We start from the raw sequence: 20,448 nt of genomic DNA, 5'->3' as shown, positions 1-20,448 counted from the left end.
TTTATCCTCCTCTTGTTATTAGTGGTATTGAAAAAGAACTAAAGGATTTAATAATTTTAATTGGATTCCTTGAAGGATTGTGTCTTGGCATGTTGTCTCACGAGTACTGATCTCGGCCATGTATTCTGCAGAGACGACAGGAAAAGGCAATACAATTGTTCGTTATCGCAATTATAGTGCAAACTCGTGTGCCAGCTTTGTCGTGATTATTGTCTTTCCTTTCTTTTTATGGAATCATTGATCCGTGACTGTGAAAACTATTCCCAACCTGCTTTCAAATTTTAAACTTCTTCCCAAGGCTTTATTCTGAAATTCTCTTCTCTAGTCTCGAATTTGTTAATTGATAGACTAACGCAGTGGGTAACCTAGGTAGAAAGGAGTTTTTTTTTGCCTTTTTAGCACTTCTTGAAAAGAGTTTTGACAAACTAGCAAGGATTAATGTTTTTTTTTTAATAAGCAATATTTTAAAATGTTGCACTTGGAAAGTGTGAAATTTTTATTTTACACCACCAAAAAATTAATAAATATAAACAGAAACACTGACAGACAAATTCTGTCAATATATTGCGATAACCTTTACCGATAAAATTCTCCATCCCTGTATCCATTGGTAAACAACGACAAAAAAAATTCTCTCAGTATATACCTAGGGAATAATGGAGAGTATTACAATGGGATTCAAACAAATAAATTATACGGTGACATGATATTTTTACTGACAAAATGACCAAACAGAGTTATTGATAGAATAATTAAGTCGGTAATGTCATTGATGATATTTAATTTATGACCTAGCAATCGACCTTATCCTCCCCCTCCCCTATTTCTCCTTCTTCTTTATGTGTTTTCTACTGCAACAAATAACCACCCCTCCCCAATCTCAACACAATTCAACCTCCCACAACAAATTCAACCACCACAACACTTAGTTTGTCAACATTCGTGTTCTAATTTAAATTTTGTTGATGATTCTCCATTTTAAGTAAGCAAATCTACCTTATTTTTATTTGAACCCAATTTTAAAATGTTGATTTTTATTTTTTTTGCATATTTTTTGCAGTATAAGTATTTTGTTTAGGTGTTTACTTGTATGTTTTATAGTTTTTCTCATACAAATTTGTTGTATGGATTTATGATTTGTATATGTTAGGGTTTGTTTTAGATTTTATAAAATTATATTTGTTTGTAAAATTGATGAAACCTATGTTGAATTTCTGACTTAGGTGTTTCATGGTGAAAGAAAGATGAAGTGCTACTATGGGTATTTCATCAATGTACATGTGTTTCATACTGAAGAATATGGACAAGGCGGAAAGACATAACAATGGGGTTTATGTTAAGGGATCGACTTCTATTGAATTTAAAGTTGATTACTATGAAAAGTTGAAAGATGTCATTGAATTATAATATCATAGCGAGCAGAATATAGTATTTTTATTCAAATGTTATTGGTATGACACCACTGACAAAGAAATCGGAGTAGATTCCCATCATGGTTTGGTCAAAATTAATTCAAAGGCTAGACTCTATAACGTCGATGATGTCTTTATTTTCAGCAAGCAATGCCAACAAGTTTATTACACATACAATTCTTCTTTTAAAAAAGATCGTTCAAGAGCTGATTGGTTATCTGTAGTGAAAACCGAATTCATGATAATGTTGCGATGAGGTTTTTGGAGAATCACGCTGCAATTAGGTAAGATTGAATTCAGGATAATTTTTTTATTCTAAATATTAAAATTTTATTTTTCATTTACTAACATATAATTAATTTGTACCATATAGCTTGTGTGATTTTTGGTACAAGCCGGAAAAAAATAACATAACAATATGTAAAAGAAAGAGAGCTTTCAGGCTGGAATGACATGACAGTCTGGAAGCATTTCATACCACCGTATGTCTCAGAGGCTGTATGGACGGAATACATTCAGCATGTGATGTCCGCGCATTTCACTCAATAGTCACAGTCCGCGGTATGAATAATCAAAGCTGGTGTGTTCACTGTTTCATTACAATGCATACAGACAACTCTGTTCCATTCGTTTTGCATGCAAAACAAATAGTAGAATTTTTTTATTACATCCATTTTTTTAGTTTATTTAACTGACAATATTTTTTTTATTGCAGGCTATAGTTATTGGATACGAGACAAGCCTGATGGAACTTTTTGTTGAAATACATGTGCAGAGTGATGACTGTAAAAAAAGGGTGCAACAATTCATTGATAGCACTTTGTTGTATGTTGGTTTTCAATCATTTTTTTCTTAAGTTATTATTTCCTTGAATTTGATGAATTTTTTTTTCCCAGGATACATATATCAACTAGTTGAATAAGAGATACGTGGAGGATCCTTTAACCCATCCGGATATCAATCTAGATTTATGGTTGGAAGCAGTATCGTCTAGTGGGCCCAATAGAAAATCGGGTGTGCAGTCTCTCTAATACTATGGTTGAGAACTTACGGATGACCTTTAGTGCTTTGATATTTGGATGCTCGCAATCAATTCCAAGCGCTCAAATTCTAGGGTTTGCGATGATGTTAGACCAACGGATATAGGATCAGACGACCCGTCTTGTTGATAAATATGAACGACTCGCTACTGATTATAAACAACTTTGCCGATTGATAATGGAGATGAGATCACAGGTGGGTGGTTCGTGTGTAGGTTGACCCCACAGTCTTGACGACAACCAGCCTCCTCCTCTAGCATCGCCTCTATTTTAGATTTATTGTATTTGAACGTATAGATGTTTAAATTTATAATAAGTATTTGATTTTTATACTAATTTATTTGAAAATTATAAAATAAATTTATTTTAATTACTTTTCTACTTCTGTTCAATATATTTTTAAAATATTACTAACGGGGTTACCGACGGAACTAGACCGCCAATTTATTCCAGAAAGTTGGAAAAAAATTACTGCCAATGCTACTATTACTGATGGGGTTACCAACAGAATTAGACCGTCGGTATATTCCAGAGAGTTGAAAAAATATTACTGCAAATATTACTGTTACTGTTAATGCACTAATGAAATTATAGATAGTATTTTGTCGGTGATATGTTATTTTTACTAATGGATGTACCGATGAAATAAAGCGGGTAACTTTTTTTTGCATGCTTTGTCTATTTGTAAATCCATTGATATTTTTATTACCAACAGACTCACCGACAATTCATAAAATTATCAACCAGAGTTTTTTCGACGTACTGTTTCTATATGTGATTCCGTGGTAACATATATATATATATATATATATATTATTTTTTTGTTGAATCAAGACTATTACTTTATATATAACAATGTTAATACAGCTTACTATACTCTCTTTAGCCAAGTGATCAGCTACCTGATTAGCTTCTCTAAAAACATGATTATAGCTGGCTGATTTCAAAAGACTTAAGTAACATAGTTATAGATTAAAAACACTACATTAGAATCTCTCAGAAATCCTCCAAAACCAGATAAACCAGGCTTGCCAAGAGATGAGCCATGAATATTCCAGTTTTGGGTGCCTGCTGCCGGCTTCTCCCATTGTATTACCCTCCTATTTCTGACTAGATTACTCTGACACTTAATCCCTTATGAGTTTCTTTCCAAATCAATAGCCTTATAGACAAAATGATCATCTATATTCGTATGGAACCCATAAAGCAACTCTGTGAAGGATCATAGAAAAACATCCATCCCATTGTGGTTCAGCATTATTGAAAACGTTGTCATTGCTGACTTTCCAATAGACCATATATAATGCTGAATATAAAACCAAACACCACACCTTTTCTGCATATCACCATGGCTGAAATAACTCCAATTTAGGAATAACTCGTCTACAGAACCTGGTATAGCCCAATAGACACTCCACCAATCTATAATTTTTATCCACACTAACCAAACACTTTGGCAATGCAGCAGCAAATGACTTGCAGTTTCTGCATCTTCATCGCAGAATGTGAAAATCAAGGTTCTCTGCATCTCTAATAAATCCTTTCTGTGCTAGAAAATGCTCGGTACACAATCTTCCAAGAACAACTGACCATGCAAAGGAATGTGATTTTGGAGGAGCAAATGCTTCCACACATTAGCCTTGATTAATGATTCATAATTAGCAAGTAGAACTCCATCCAACATTATCCTACATGACTTAACCAAATAGCAGCCCCTAGCATCATATGTCCAAACCAACCTGTTTATCTCATCACAGTGGAGATATACACTTGATACCAAATCCAGCAACTGTTTTTCCAGCACCTACTCAGAATTATGCAAGTCCCTTCTCCAAGAAAATGGTGGGGTTTTCTTAAGTAGATATCCTATTAATGTACTGTCCACTCACTCATACAAAAATGAAATTCATAAATAATTATTAAGATGAATTTCATTTTTATATAAGTGAAGTGTATTGAAATGAATAATAAAAATAAAAATAATATGAAACACTCGAGTTAGATTTCAAAATTTTAATTATACAAATATTGATCTAACTAGTTATTCAGATTGTACGTTGAAATAATCTAATTAATACTTAGAATTAGTTTCTTTTTCTTCTTTATACTGTAAGTTTTTTTAGTTAGTTTATTATTTTTTTAATGATATTGGCAAAATCTTAATATATAATATTCTCCCTCGATTACTATAATAAATAAAAAAAACATATGTTGTACTTTCCCATGTAGTAATGAAGATGACTAAAGAAAGGATTAAGAGAATGTTTCAACAAGACGTCAACAACTACCTTAACATCGGCATCTTATATTTGCTTGTTCTATGCGATACATTAAAAGAAGTGTGGAACACAGAACGAAATTGTGCCGATTGTGTCGTTCTATCTATGTTCAGTAGTACAGGTTTAACTCTCTCGTGTAGTCATGGATGATAAAAGCAAGGTTATACGTAGTAAGGAATTTTTCTTTGCATTGGCTACCCAATCTAACTGGAAAGTAGGCGATACCATGCTAAGGTTGCTATTGCTCTTCGAATTATATTTCAGCGTTTCCTTTTCCTTTTTCTTTTTTTTTTCAAACTCAAGATCCAATCCAATTTGAGCTCTACAACAGAGATAGAATTTCCTCACCTGTGTTTTTCAAAATTTGAATCTGATAAATCAAAATGAAAACGTCAAATTATTAACCACTCGGCCGTTCTGTTAGAGGCATATATCCCAGAAGTCTAGTCTACACACATACAGATCGGTCAACTCAATGACTACGAGGCGTAATTTTTCAATTTTATTGTGGAGCTTCACTTTATCCGTTGTACTGTTCTTTCTGGCATCTTCTGATGAAATCTAGACTTGCTTTAGGACTGATGACTCAAAAGATGTACGAACAAATTATTATTGATGCCTCTTGAGTTCTGTCAAGAAAAAAGTGCTCTCTTAGGGCCTATGTGTTTTGACAATGGATCCAAAGAAATCCAATAAAACGGTGTTTTGCTTTCTGAAGAGATATTTGAAATCGACACCGCAAATCTAGAAAGGGTATAAAAATGGTGACATTTCGGTCCAGAAAAAATGCACTCCTCTAGATTTCATGTCTAATGGAATGGAATGGTTCTTTTTTTTGGAAAATATTATAAATTTTATTTTAAAATTTTATTTAATAATTTAAATTATTATATTAAGATGTTTATTTAATATAATATCAGAATTTTATTGATTAAATAGTTATAATTCGAATCATATCTATATTAAAAAATAATATAGATTATATTTTAAAATTTCAACTCACACCTACGTTATCCTGCAAAATTTTCTCTAGGAAAATTAAGCTACAACTTCCAAGCAAATGTATGGCATGTATATAACATGACCCACTGTAATCTACGAAGCACACATTTATAAATGAAAGTTCGTGAACTGTTCTATAATAACATTACTGCTAACTATTAGAAATCCAAAGTAACTACTGCACTACCATGTTTCCGAAAGGCCTTTCTTCCATGAAACAAATTACATTCCCTCCTGCCCTGCAGAAAAACCAATCCAAATTAACTTTGTTAATCTCCATTATCAATATCATATATATGTTTTCTTTCTTTCTTTTGTTATTTTTTTCCTAATTAAAAAAATTGCAATCAGAATTAACCTTTCAATTTGGTCATCAACCGGAGCACTACTTTAAAAAAGAAAAAAAAATCCATTCTAGATTGGGGTTGAAGCTTTTATTGGCATTTATATGAAGAATGAGTTTACCATACAGCGGTGGAGAGTGTCTCTTGTGGTGGGGCTTCTTGCCAATAAATGTTTTTGGAAGAAGTCGAAAGAGAATATATATGATTTTCAAGTATAAAAAGAAAAAGGAGTGATGCTAAATTCACTAACAATCTTATTATTCCCCCGAATTTTGATTTTTGTAAAATAATTAATTTACTCTTTTAATTAATGTTGGCATGAAGAGGTTACAGTAATAATTTTTATAAAAAAAAAAGTTGCGAGAATAACAGATTTTGTAGTGAATTTAGGAGAGAAGAAAATAGAAAAGTAGGGGGCTACGATGCTTGGCTTAACACGTTTACCCCAAAGGTGACAATTTCGATTTTGTAATGTTGCGCCTAGCTAGTAACCACAAAGAACTAGGAGAGGTATTGTCAATGCATTGCTAGCTCCTACCATGATGCTTGTCCTTGAGTCCTATTTTTATAATAAAAAAAAAAGAAAAGAAAAAATGAGAGAGCACTGCATAATCTCTTGATATTCAGATCCCAGAATTATTTTGTGGATGCATGGCCAAACAGAAAAGACATTTCGTTAGAGCATCCTAAGACAAGCAGCTCCCGTGACTCTGGCAGGTATATGTGTCGGGAAAAAAACAAAGAGGAAATAAAAACAGGTAAAAGGAAATAAAAACAAAAGGACAAGAAAAGAAACAAAACCCCATGTATGGACTCCCATCTCATGACTGCTCCCCTCATGCAAAGAAATTAGCTGGCCAGAGACAGACGCCCAATATATATAAATATAATAGAGAGTAGGAATTCTTTTTTCCAAAACCCAAAAGGAAGGTAAAAACATCAAGGACACATTTACCAATGGAATCAGGAAATTTTACTTTTTAATCATAAGGGTTCTAATCATTAAAAATGTCACTGGAGTGTAGAAGAGGGTTTAGTTCATGTACCGATACTTTGTCATCTAGCATTTTTTTTCTTCACTGAAAACTCCCATTTCCTCCGAAAGATTGGCTTGTCGGCGCCGCAGAAATATTAGTATTGTGCCTCTCTAAATCCAAGGAGGAGTCACCCATATCCATGCCATGATGCTGATGTTGTAGCTGCTGCTGCTGCTGTTTTTCTCTTTGTGAAAACCCTGATGATCCACTCATGCTTCTCACTATTTGAGGACCAACACCAAGAAAGTCTCTTGTCAGTCTATCAGATCCACCGATATTGCTTGCATTGAGACCTTGGTGCAACTTTGCTTCATCCATATTAATATTGCCAAAATTTGGGCCATGGTGTTGCTTTTCTTGCTCCAGACTAGTCCTATTTGCAGTATATCCACCGTAGGGGTTTTCTTGTGCATGTCCAGAACCAAAAATGGAGGGATTCCCAGGAGCAAATGAGTTCATTAGTTCATGAAGATTATTCTCGTTGTCGCTGAGCATGCCACCAAAGTTCCCACCAACTAGCGCCCTATCTGATTTGGTTCCACTTGAAGAAGAGCTACCAAAACTTCTTAGCAATGAGGCACTATTGTTGCTTGAAGTGGAACCCATTTGAGCAGCCTTTTGAAGCAGCGCAGTAGCAGACATGTGAGAGACCATGTTATCATTCTGAACCGAAGAACTAAAGAGAGAAGGAACACCAGAGGTCATTTGATTACCCCTTACATTGTTTGAGAAGTTATTAGTCCCTTCACTCCCACCACCAACACCATTTTGGTTATTGAAATGATCGGATATTAGCAATCCTGAAGTTGGTAAGTTGCTGTTGGAATTGTTTGCGTTGTTACTGTTTGTGGTGCTACTATTGGAAAGAAAGCTAAGGTTGAATAGATTGCCAGCAGAGGGAGGGTTGCTTGTGTTGTTGTGAATATCAGCAAATTGCATCAGTCCATGATGAAATGGCTTATTTTGCAACAACTCTTGCTGAGATTGGTTTTCATCATGATAATTCTGGCTTGTTTCTTGCATGAAGAAGGCAGATGAAGGCATTTGCTGTGGAGGTCGAAATGAAGATGATCCAATTGATGGAGGGAGAAGATGATCAAATTGTCCAGTCCGGACACCACCACCAAATCGTAAGACGTCAGTAGACTGGTTACTGTGGTCTTGTAATGAAGAAATTTGAGTACCTACTCGAGATAAGCCTAAGGTCATGTTGCTACTTCCATACAAATGACTCCCAATTGTGTTCAAGTTGGGAGGAGGGTTTCTTGCACTTTCTTGAGCCAATGCGTCACAGAATGCCCTGTGAGTGATAAAGCTGTCACGTCTGCAACAATTATTAGGTATAGAAACCATTAGATCACCTCAAAGAGACGGTAAAAGTACACATTGACGAAAGGAAAGTTGAAAACAAATATAACAGGAATTTATGTCTGCTAGCTCTACGACATCAAATTATACAATCTTGAAAAATATATAGTTTTAGATATGAATGATTGTGAAATATGATGCCAGCTACGTCAAGGAACATGTGCATGTCCTCTACTGTTATAGAAACTATGATAACATATACGATTCTAAAACGTTTATATAGTTGATCCAGATTATAAAGCCACTAAAGAAAATGATGCCCATCTCCTTGACTGATGGCGTATGAAGATTTCACGAGTTCCTGCCATTTTTCTTGGCTTCCCCCTTTTCTTGATGCGTGTCATCTTCAGTAAAAGGAGCCCGAATTGTTTTTTTTCCCAACAATACAATGGTAATGGCTGCGTAGCTCCTGTACTTACAATAATTGTCACCTCAAAATAATAATTAGGGTTCCACTTTCCCTGTTAAAAAAAGAGATATGTGGAAAAATCGGTACATAATCTTTTGTGTTTTTTTGGCAAAAAGATGAAGCATGCGGGAGGAGATAAAGAGAGAGATTTAGGATGGACGAATCATCAATAATGGATGACTTAAGTGAGTAAAAAAGGAAGAGAGCAGAGAAGAAAGTGAAAGAAAGTTCAACTATAATTTCCACAGAAGATAGAAACATAGGGTAGTAATTATGGAGGGGTGGGTGAAAGAGGTTTGGGCAGAAACCGAGTATTATTAACCAATCAACCATGTAATACCATTTCAAGAACTGGCTCTTCAATAAATGCATCAAGAGGATGTGTTTAACATCATGAAAAGCCATCTATCAAAGAAATTCCACTCCAGGACTTATTGTTAATGCGAGCCTCATGATGCGTGCTGATTTCCCACTGGGAATTAACTGTTCTAAAACGAGAAACTGGTCTAAAATCATCACAGCTGTTGAAAGCCTTTCCTTGGTCAATCAACTCTAAACACCCCCATATATGTCACTGCAATTCTCTCTCCATGTTGTTAGACCACGTAGCTCTAGCAGAACTACAGCAATGGAGGGAGGGGAAGGTTGGTTATGGCCTAGAACGTTATCATGAAAAGGAGGTACCTGCAAGAGCACAGACCTGATCACATCTAGCCAACCCATAAGAGAACAAACATGGTAAAACACACAAGCAAGCTCTACATGGCATAGCAACACGTGAATTGGAAAAAGGGATAAACAGCCAAAGGGGCGGTGGTTTCGAGGAGAGGAAAAAAAAAAGCACTCTCTCTCTCTTCTTTTCTTTTTTTTTTTTTTTTTTTGTTCTTTTTTCTTTTCTCTTTGTTAATCTGCTTCTCACTGAAACCTATATGACCTTGACCATGGACGGCAGTTTCAATAGATTGATTGTTCACGTGCAAGCATGTTTTCTGCTCTCTCACCATCTACACTACAGTAACCAGATGAAAAGACTTCAGCAAAAGAAAAACTGAAGAGAAGTAAGAGTAAAAGAAATGGGGAAAAAGTCTCAAAACTTTTCTCATCTCTTGTCGCTCGATCGAAGAATCTTAGCCCTAAAACAGACAAGCCAAGTAGTCGTACTAAACTCATAACGCTTCTTCCGTTTCTTCTCTTTCAACCTTTTTGTTTGTTGTCGTAAATGAATTGAAGGAGGACAGTCATCCTCGTCTACAAGGAAGAAGATATACGTACAGAATTAACGAGAAGATTGGGTTATATAATTAATTAGCAGTTACCTTGAGAAGAGAGTACCACAGTCACATCTGTATTCTCTAGTGCCACAAGTCTTAGAATGGGCTTTCCAATCAGATTGAACAGCGTATCTTTTTGAGCACTTCTCACACTTCCATTTCTTCTCACCGTGTTTCCTGGAGTAGTGTTTTTTTATTCCAGTAAGGTCACCAAGAGCTCTAGAAGGGTCATGGTGGACGCATGTGGGCTCGGGACACAGATAAACCTTCCTCCTCACTTCTTTTGTAGTCTTCTGCTTTAGCTTCCAAGGTAGGTTGTGTCCTCTTCTGTGGAGCTGTAGGTTTTGCTCCCTTTGGAACCCTTTGTTGCATACCTCACATATGAACCTGTTTGTTGCCATTAGGGTCTTGGGAGATAGTGCTATCACCTCTGCGTCTGGATCTGTTATGAAAAATGACAAACAACAAATTATAAGAAAATTCAAAATTTTAATTACAAAGGAAAAGGAAACTTGGGGGAAGACGTTTAAGACATAGTATCTGTCTGTATACAACCATGTCAATTCCACTATAAAATTTAGATTTCTTTCAATTGGATTTTTATGAAAGAAGCAAAACCGGAAAAGGGGAAGAAATTGTAAGAGATTAAGTTGAAGATAAAATCATTCTGTCACTTGTAATAGGTAGATCGATCTTTAGATAAAATTGATGATACTTGCTTGGTGTTCCAGGTTGGTTTCTCTTTTTCTTTGGTGGCGGCGGAGCCTGGGCTGAAGATGAAGTTGGGGTTGAGGAATGCTGTTGTTTCATCTGGTTTTGATCCTCTTCCCTAATTCCAAAGAAAGGCACGGATGAAGAAGCAGCCATCTCCAAAGAATTCTTCTACCTTTTTCTTCTTCTACTTGAACTTCGCTTTGCTTCTTCTGCTGTTAGTCTTTCCAATCCTTTTCTCCTCACAGGGAAAATAATAGTCTTCAAACCCAATACAGCCCCACATGCAATTTAAGTACCTGTTAAATATTCTCAACTCAAAAACGCAAAAAAAAATAGCAAATTCAGGTTCTTGGGTATTATTGATTATATATTGAGAACCCTAAAATGGAAAATAATATCTGGGAGAGAACCTGAAATCAAGCAAAAGATGAAGAGAAAGAAAAAAGTTATAGCAACCCATGGCATTTTCTTCTGTTCCCTTTGTTTTAAATGCCAGATTTTGAAGGAGTGAGGGTCCTCTGGTTCTTCTTTGATTTGGTGTCATGTAGATATACTAACACATATACATGCCATAATTTCCTTTTCTTTTTTGCTTTTTTTGGTCTTCCTAATTTGTTTCACAGTTGTTTCCTTTCTTGATTTTGCTCAATAATTTCATACCTTAAAATGATGTTGTAAGATTAATTGAGAGAGTGGGGAGTAAGGCTTCCAGGTCGGTGGACCCAATCCATCACACGTAACGACATAGGATGGTGCGTGAAGGTAGCATGAACAGCTACACCTTCTCTCTCTTTGTATTTCGTATCTTGTTATTCACTTCCAGACAAAGCGTCCCTCATCACTCACTCTCTCTCTCTCTCGCACAGTGGACCTCACAGTCAAATATTTGGTATTTTACTTAACTAATTCTCCCAACGGAATCCCATTACCGCATAAACAAAAAATTAGAGGTTTTTGTTTTAATCTTTTATATAAACAGTGAAATATATTTATTTTTTTTATTTTTATCACTGAAGATTTTCTAATTTTCTTTTCAATCTAATCATTTTATGATCTAAATTTTATAAGATAAAGTTTTAAATTAATTACAGTAAAAATTTAAAATGAGAATACCACAATATAAAATACATAAAAAATACATAGTCAATCTCAAAAATTTAGTTCTTTAATTAAAAGAAAAAAATATCTAAAGAAAAAAAAACTAGGTTAAAAAAATATGCCAAAAGGTTCCTTTTTCATAAGAAGAGTTTAATGGAGGTTTTTTTCTTTAAACATGACGGAAAAAGTAGATTAGAGTTGGTTTTGAATTTTTAAATTTGATTATTTTTTAATATTTTTACAGTATTTTAAGGTTATTAGATGGTTTATATAAGTTTTTATAATATTTTGAGGTATTTTAAAATGAAAATAAATGCCCTTTAATTTTTTATAATGGCGCCCAAATTTTGGTCAGCAACCTAGCAGGCAATCTGTAGCCGAGTTTAAAATTAAAAAAAAAAGAGAGAGAGAGGATAACGTGTATTTTGCTCCAAAGAAAAACAATCAGGCACAAGCTTTGGCTTACAAGCTCATATTCATTTTCTCCAGAATTAAAAAAAAATTACTTCATGTACATTAAATTTTCAGTTTATAGTGACGTCGAAATCTCACTTGCAAATAAAAAATACATTAACACTTACATACTTTTCCACGTTTAAACAGTATTCTATTTGATATGTAGCAAAGCATAGATCAAAATATTAACACATTTTTTTACTACGAAAGAAATTAATGAACTTTGAATTCTATCCATAGAGTATCACGAGTAATAAAGCTAATACAACACTAAACCAAATTAAACCAAGGGCGAATTAGGTGATGCTTTTTGTTAAAACATATATAAAACGGTTGATTAATTAATTTTGTGTTCGCTTCGACCACATCCTTAATAATTCAGTAACAATCAGTTAGTTTCAACCAGATATTAGTAACATAAGTGAAATATGTGCATCTGAAAAACCAGGGTAGCCCACCTGAAGATTTGGCTGGGGAACTCTGCAGCCTTCGTTAAGCTGTTAGCCGGCAGTGAATCAGCTCAGGAACTGTTTGGGGACTTCCAGTTGACTGGCGTGCGAAGGGCAGAAAAGGGTCAACAGCCTGGCCTTTCTTTCTAAGGTACACGCGCGGGAGTTTATCCAGTTGAGTACAGTTACATGCAACGGAGATGGCTATCACATCAAGGTTTGTGAGGGTATTTAAGTAGTTTCAAAAGAGGTAAAGAAAAGAAATAGAATCGGACCACCGTAATAGACAATCACAGCCTATACTTTTATCAAATCCCAATATTCTTTGCTAGCTTCTCTCTCATCCCCATAACTCCTAGTAAATTAGTTACCACTGGATTTTGGCCATGGGGATTTAAAAGAGATAGACACAGAATTCGCGTAGTCAAGGAGATGATGATGTAGTAAAGAGAATTTATCTGGTTATTATGGAGTTTTGAAGCCTGGACTGCGATTCTATTATTTTTTTCTCAAACAAAAACGTGTAGCGATTAGGATTACAGTTGTCATTCTTTGTAACAGTGACAGCTTAACTATAACCATGCATTTCATTTTCATGTTTATATCATGCTGATAATTTCATATTGCAGTAATCTGCGAGGATGATGCGTTAATTTGAACTAGCAAGAGCCGTTAATTAGCTGACACCTCTAAATTAGACGGGTGGAAACTAGTTTTCATAGAAACAGTGCTACTGGACTGCTGTTGATGTTGACTTCGGTTATTACTAGGGGTATTCAGATACGGGGGCTGCCCAGTGCCGGAAGGTGAAGGATGATGGTGACCTCATGACAGGGGGGCTGGGCGAAGCCTCGGTGAACGCGGCGTAACTATAACGGTTCGAAGATAGCAAAATTTCTTGTCGTGTAAGTTCTGGCCCGCACAAGAGGTGTGCCGATTCAAGTCTTGTCTTGGAGGGAGGCTTGGTGAAATAAACATGACTCGGGTAAAAATTCAAGTTTATATATATATTAATGTCGAAGTATGGTAAAAAATTTATTGATAATTAAAAATAATTGAAAATTTATGTTAACTGGTCCAGCGCTTGACATACGTTAATCGAGTTGAATAATAACGCAGGGAACTTAGATGCCAATTCATAACCTTAACCTGGTGATAATGCATGATATCCATGGCGGAAGAACCCATCGATGCATAAACACAGGCAACAATATTATGGCCAATTGAGACGAATTGAGTTGCGTGATTAGGCAATGACTACCTTGTAATTTTATTTTTTTAGTTTAATGTGGGTGTCCGGGCCAGCTTGCATGCAACTCGACTAATCCCACGGGCCCTGAAATTAACGACCATGTAAACCTCTAGTAGCCATCATATGAGCAACCACAAGGCTCGAACCTGAAACCACAGAAAAAACAAACTTCTTGATCTCAAGTTTTTACCACTGGATCACCATCTAGATGGTTTAGAGAATGACTAACTTGTAATTAATATTAGTGGAGGTGGAGTACTATAGTTACGGTCGTCAAAGACCTCACATAAAACCCACCTCTTAATTAATTAGGAGCGTGTTTGGCAGTGTGGTTGCGGGTGCTTTTCAAATAACTTTTCGTGCCGAAATGCATGCCAATGATGTTTTTTTATTTTTTAAAAATCATTTTTGACATCAGCACATCAAAACGATCCAAAAAGTACAAACCGCACTCAATTTTAACAAAAAAAAAATTCAAATTTTCACAAAACACAGGTAGAAACGCACTACCAACCGCTCCCTAGATAAAGAACAGTTATCCGTAAACAAAGAAAAATAATTAACCCTGGTCATAGGCTAGTCTATCATTCACTCTAGCATGCAGTCTACTGGTTAAGATTTAATACAATAGGAAATGCAAAACGTAACAATTATATCAAAGAGAAAAAAAAAAAAAAAAAGAGGAGAATTCTTGGTCACTTTGACGATGGAGATAAATATAGATTGTCAATTGAGACGAGGATTTGTCCAGACAATAAGACCATCAAGTGACAACACAACAGCGTGTTGGCATCACGAGGATGATAGTGTTCTGTTAGAACTGGACACGCTGTGTTTTTCATTTTCAATAACGGCGGCACAGCACTATCTCATCCGTTTTTATTTTATTTCTTTATGTACTCTCACCAACCCTTTTAATTTTATTTTTCTTTTTATACTGTCGGACGGCGAATTTGAAATGACAAATCCACCCAAGGGAACCAGAAATGCTACATCATCCATATCAGTTCAATTATATTTTTATTGGTTTGATTGCGGTGGAAGAAAACCCAACTTAATCGAGTAATAGTCTTACAAATAGCCTTAATCGAGTAATAGTCTTACAAATAGCCAATCGATTTGGAAAGTTATATTTTTATTAAATAGGTGATATAAAATTAAGATTTTCATCCAACAACTTAATCTATTATATCAATATGGTTTTTAATTTAACAAATTTAATGATAAATAGGTTTATAAATAAGTTTATAATTTGAATTTTAGATTGATTAATATTTGAATTCTCCATGTTTTCATGATTATTGGATCAAATATAACTTGTTATTTTTCACAAACCAAAAATAACATGGTAATTACTAATAAAATACAAGACATGAAAGTAATGTTTGTGATAATGGTAGTGGTTGTTTTTCAAAGTATTTTTTTTTAGAAATATAAAAAAATATTTTTTTTATTTTTAAAAAATTATTTTTGATATCAATCCATCAATATAATCTAAAATTATAAAAAAAATAATTAAAAAAACATTATTAAAATCAACTTGTTATTTTTATTTTAAAGCCACGCTATAGGTCAAAAACCTGACAAAAATAAGTTACCGGTATCATAATTATAAGCAAGTTTTGACACGGTGATGCAGATAGTAAAGAATGTTGTTATCTAATTTGGGCTTTTCATAAAATAAAATACAAAAAAATTTAAAAAATATTGAAAGAAAAAAAAACATATCAGTATTTGGAATATACACCTTAAACTTATTTTTTGTAATTTTATTTAAAAAAATAGGTTTTTTCTAAACAAAGCCCAAAAAAATGAGAAGTATTTTCCCTATTTTTCATATGGCTAAAAATCTTAAAATTATTTTAGCATTTTAAAAAAAATATATAAAAAATGTTTTGACATGTTTTTTTAAAAAAAAAAACATTGTATGGATTTTACAATAAATTTATAAAATTCCAAAGGATTTTGGCTTATATTTCAAAAATACAAAAACACAAAACAAAACAAAATATTTTTGCTTCTTTTAATATATAGAATTATGAACTTATACATAAGACATGTTTCTAATATTAAATAAAAAGATAATTTATTTTATTTTTTATGTTAGCATTAGATCAATTAGGTTTTTAACATGATAAGATAAGGACCTCCTTACTGATGACTTTTCTTTAACCTTAAACAAACCAACGGTTAGAAAACATAATATTTTTGTAGTTTATATAAGACAAAATAAATAATACAGCTTACCTTATGTAAGGTGTATCAGTGGTGCTAATACATTTTCTTTACGCAATCAGTCCCCTTACCCAGACTCCAAGACCAATTAGGGTTTCTATTGAACAGAATACTAGGCGAAAAGTTTCATTTCCTTTTTCCTACTAATAAAGAACAAGAATTCCTTATCTTTTTCACCCACATCATTCATGAAAATCCAGATTTAAGAGTTTATATAAGACAAAATAAATAATGTAGCTTATCTTATGTAATGTGTATCAGTGGTACTAATACATTTTCTTTACGCAATCAGTCCCCTTACCCAGACTCTAAGACCAATTAGGGTTTTTATTGACCAGAATATTAGGCAACAAGTTTCATTTTCTTTTTCTTACTGATAAAGAACAAGAATTCATTATCTTTTTCATCCACGTCATTCATGACGATCCAGATTTGGAAGGTTAATCACTGCAACGCAACATACATTAGACAAATCCTTTTACCTAGACTCTAAAACCAATTACGGTTTCTAGTGATCAAAATATTAGGTGGTCACTTCTATTTTTTTTTTACCAATAAAAAACAAGAATTTTATTATTATTTCAATCTATATCATTCTTAACCATCCTGATGTGAAAAAATAATCATCCCGACGCCATAAACTTACAACAATGAATATAATAAAATCATATTCTTTTATCTTATCTATTGAGATGTAGTTTTCTGGCATGAGGGCGAGGGTACAGTTCAAAATGAAGAGTACTCTGGGTAGCACCGGAAGTCAATGGAAAACAAAGACAATAGCTTCTCCCATCACGAGAAGCCTTTTCTTTTCTATCATGGGACGGCCCTGGTGTCTTCAAAAATTCTACATGAGGAATTCAATAAATCACCTCAAATTTAAAGTTCCAAATTTGATTATCTGTTGAATTCAAGAAGGTTTGGAATCCTAGTGGAAATATATACGAGTGGCTTCGAGTGAGATGCAAAGGAAACTTCCTGGGAAGGACCAAATAAGTCCAACTAGTACGATGTATATACAATCAGGAAAACAAAAATGAAAGGCATAATAAAGGTGACAGGATTAACAGGAAGAACAGCGGGTTTAAGCTAATGGCGGAAAGGGTTACTCGATCGGATAATGATCCATGATTCTTATTTAATTAAAGATTCTAAAGATAAGTATAATATATTTATCATTTATACTTTATAATAATAAAAAAACTTTAGTCGGTTATGAAATAAGGGATAAAATTCATGTAGTATGCACACCACCTCGGGAAGAAATAATGTCGGCAATGCAAAGGTCGAGATCGAATATACTATATAGCCTTGAATATTTATATATATACACACACACAAGAAAAGGTCAATTAACATCAGCATAAAAACCTGACTGAGAATTATCAGAATCATTGAGACCAAATTGAAAAACTTTAGAAGTTTGGGATCTCATTGATATTAAATATATATAAGTTTGAGAGTTTGAGGCTTGTTGTAATCTTGAAAGAACCGGGCCGAGGTCCAAGCGGGTAGTGAAACCGTCCCGAAAGGAAAGTCACTCAATCTTGCAGCAATTAGTATTTCTTTATTTCACCCTCAGCAGCTGAGTAATTGAGTTGAGTGGGTCACAAACAAAAATCTCTATTCCCTCCTCATTTTCTAAAATTCTAAACCCTCGCTGATTTAATTACATAAATGCAATAAATTCTTTAAAAAAAATTGTCCATTTCCATGGATGTTCCTGTATAGACGAGCTTTCACTCCGTTTCTATCTCTTCGAAAACCGCCATCTACTTGCATCGCTCGCTGCTGCCTCGTAGGAGATTGAATTGCAATGAGCGTTGTCGTCTTCCATTTAAAGCAAGTCCATAGAAGGATGATGACGATGATGGTTCATTGAGTTTTAAAAGCGACGGTGTGAGTTTTTGGGAGGAGAATAATCCGGCAAAGACTTCGTTCATGTAATAAGCACTGGTAGCAGGAAGGATGCCTTCGTTGATTTCTTCTTCGACTCGCCTTTCCAGTTCTCGCCTTCGCTCCTCCGATCTTGCCATCGCTGCAATTTTTTTCTTATTTTATTTTATTTATAGATCTTTTTGTATTTCTTTTATAAAAAAAATCGTGTTCATGCAGCAATGTTTAGATCAAAGATTCCTAGAATGTTCAATTGCAAGAAAAGGTTCTTGAAAAAGGTTTGTGTTTCTAATTTTCTTATGCTGGTACTACTTTTCTTTTTCTTTTTCTTCTTTTCTTTTCTTTTTTTGCAGCACAAAACAAATAAAGAATAATCCAAGGGATATGGAAGTTTCGCAGTTTGTAAAGTTTTGTTCAAAGGCCATTATCCTTGTTTGTACATTCCTTAACTATAACTCTCATATGTTTGGGGCTGCTATTAGTCTGATTAAATTGTTTTATATGCTAAAACTAAGCAATGAAGGGATTTTTAATAATGTATCTACACTGTTAAAGGGTGAAGATGCTGAAGTGCCTAAGAAGTAAGGAATTCTTTCTGTTTGTGCTGCATCTATGCTGGTAATCTTCATCTCATGAAAACAGGTTAAAAAATGCAAGTCGAGTTTTGGGTCCTTATTTTCTGAAAAACTATTTGTTTGAAGCAAGACATTCTGCTTGTGTTGGTTAATTGTTGGAGTGGTCAACTTTAATTTTAAATGGACAATCCTGTCCAGTATCTTGTCAAACTTATCGTCTAAAAATGCTAGTTGTAAATTGGGATATGTGGTTGATGCAGAAACGATAATTTCACTTAGATATTTACAGGCAACCATGAACCTGAAGAATTTTAGCTCTTCCTCTTTCTTTCTGGTAATCTTGAAACTTTCCTCTAGATCATTGAGATTATTTGATCTGTTTCTGATCTGATTGTCTGATTTTCACACAGGGAGCTGAGCGAGATTCACTAAAGAAGTGGATTCCTATTATGGAGATGCAGTACAGGGGAGCTGTATACAGGGATTGGTGCCAAGGAGGTCTTCCAGAAGGGAAGGTACTGATAGCCCTGAATTGTTCAGAGAATTGGTGATATTTGTTTCATCTGTAGTAGAAGAAATCAGAGCCCACTTGCTTAAGTTAAATTTACACGGGGTCATCTGATCCTCGAGGATGGAAGAATGTATGATGGTATGTGGTGCTATGGTAAGAGATCAGGTCCAGGTACATTCTACTTCAACCATGGGGATGTATTCCAGGGATCGTGGAGGGATGATGTAATACATGGCAAGGTTGGTCTCATGTCATCTCCCTTATCCTCCTCCTAACTTGACTGGTGACTTTCAAATGAAGAGGATTTCTAATTTTCTATGACCAGCTTCATCATCCTCTTGCATAGTACGAGGCACCATGTTTTGAGTCCTTTTCAGATAGAATCGTTCTTAGTGACTGCATTGAGGTCATATTGTGGTTATGTCTAGCACTACAATCTCCATTTTTGGATGGCTCAATAACATTAACCTTTCGGAAGCATTTCAGAGATTAAACTATACATATTTAGGTGAAACTTAGTCCTAAGAGATGGTGATTTTTGGTACACATTCTGACTGCGTTGGGAATCTTTTAGGAAGTTACTTTAGAAAGAGGCAATATATCCACTTGTGCCTGTGCGTGGTGGGCGTGTGCGAGTGGGGGTGGGGGTGGTGAGGGTCTATGCACTGTATCATCTTCCCATTCATATCCTCAAAAAAAAATTGCCCAATAATTTCAATCAGACCACCATAGATGTAGTGCACTTTTTAGCTCAACGTCCAGGGCCCTTTTTTCTGAACTGCCACTTTCCTTTTATTGTTGAGGATGGTGAGGGTCGCTGCTCTATATCCTCTTCTTGTCCATGTCCCCGCAAAAATAAAAAAAGAAAGAAAGAAAGAAAAGGTTCACATAATTCCAATCAAGACCAAATGGATGTAGTACATTTTTTTGCTCTACATCCAGTTCTCATCTTTCTAAACTGCCGCCGCGCCCTTTATTGTTGGTGTGGAAATTATTGCAGTTCAGACTTTGTTTTTTGAGCATTTCTCTGTTTCTTTGGACATCTAGGGTTGGTTTTATTTTCATACCAGGGATAGATGGTTTGCAAACTTTTGGAAGGG

The 20,448-nt window shown here is 34.6% G+C and overlaps 1 protein-coding gene across 4 annotated transcripts; it reads right to left on the bottom strand.

Moving 5' to 3' along the window:
• Positions 1-5,670: 5,670 nt before the first annotated feature.
• On the bottom strand, positions 5,671-11,547 carry LOC18101538 (protein indeterminate-domain 5, chloroplastic). 4 transcript variants are annotated; one of them, XM_006379741.3, is made up of 5 exons: positions 11,287-11,547; positions 10,882-11,189; positions 10,208-10,604; positions 7,124-8,438; positions 5,671-5,972 (listed from the first exon to the last, which is right to left on the bottom strand). In XM_006379741.3, exons 2-4 carry the CDS (start codon positions 11,027-11,029, stop codon positions 7,154-7,156), a joined length of 1,830 nt encoding a protein of 609 aa, XP_006379803.3. In that variant the 5' UTR covers positions 11,030-11,189; positions 11,287-11,547; the 3' UTR covers positions 5,671-5,972; positions 7,124-7,153. The 4 variants fall into 4 exon arrangements, with proteins under 4 accessions (XP_006379803.3, XP_006379804.3, XP_006379802.3 ...); XM_006379742.3 differs by having other exon boundaries at positions 10,882-11,172; XM_006379740.3 differs by having other exon boundaries at positions 10,882-11,547.
• Between the last annotated feature and the right edge of the window lie 8,901 nt (positions 11,548-20,448).

This window comes from Populus trichocarpa, chromosome 8 (genome assembly GCF_000002775.5).
Source record: "Populus trichocarpa isolate Nisqually-1 chromosome 8, P.trichocarpa_v4.1, whole genome shotgun sequence".
Lineage (NCBI taxonomy): Eukaryota > Viridiplantae > Streptophyta > Magnoliopsida > Malpighiales > Salicaceae > Populus > Populus trichocarpa.
The sequence above is the reverse complement of the archived record's forward strand: the minus strand, read 5'-3'. Positions and strand labels throughout refer to the sequence as shown.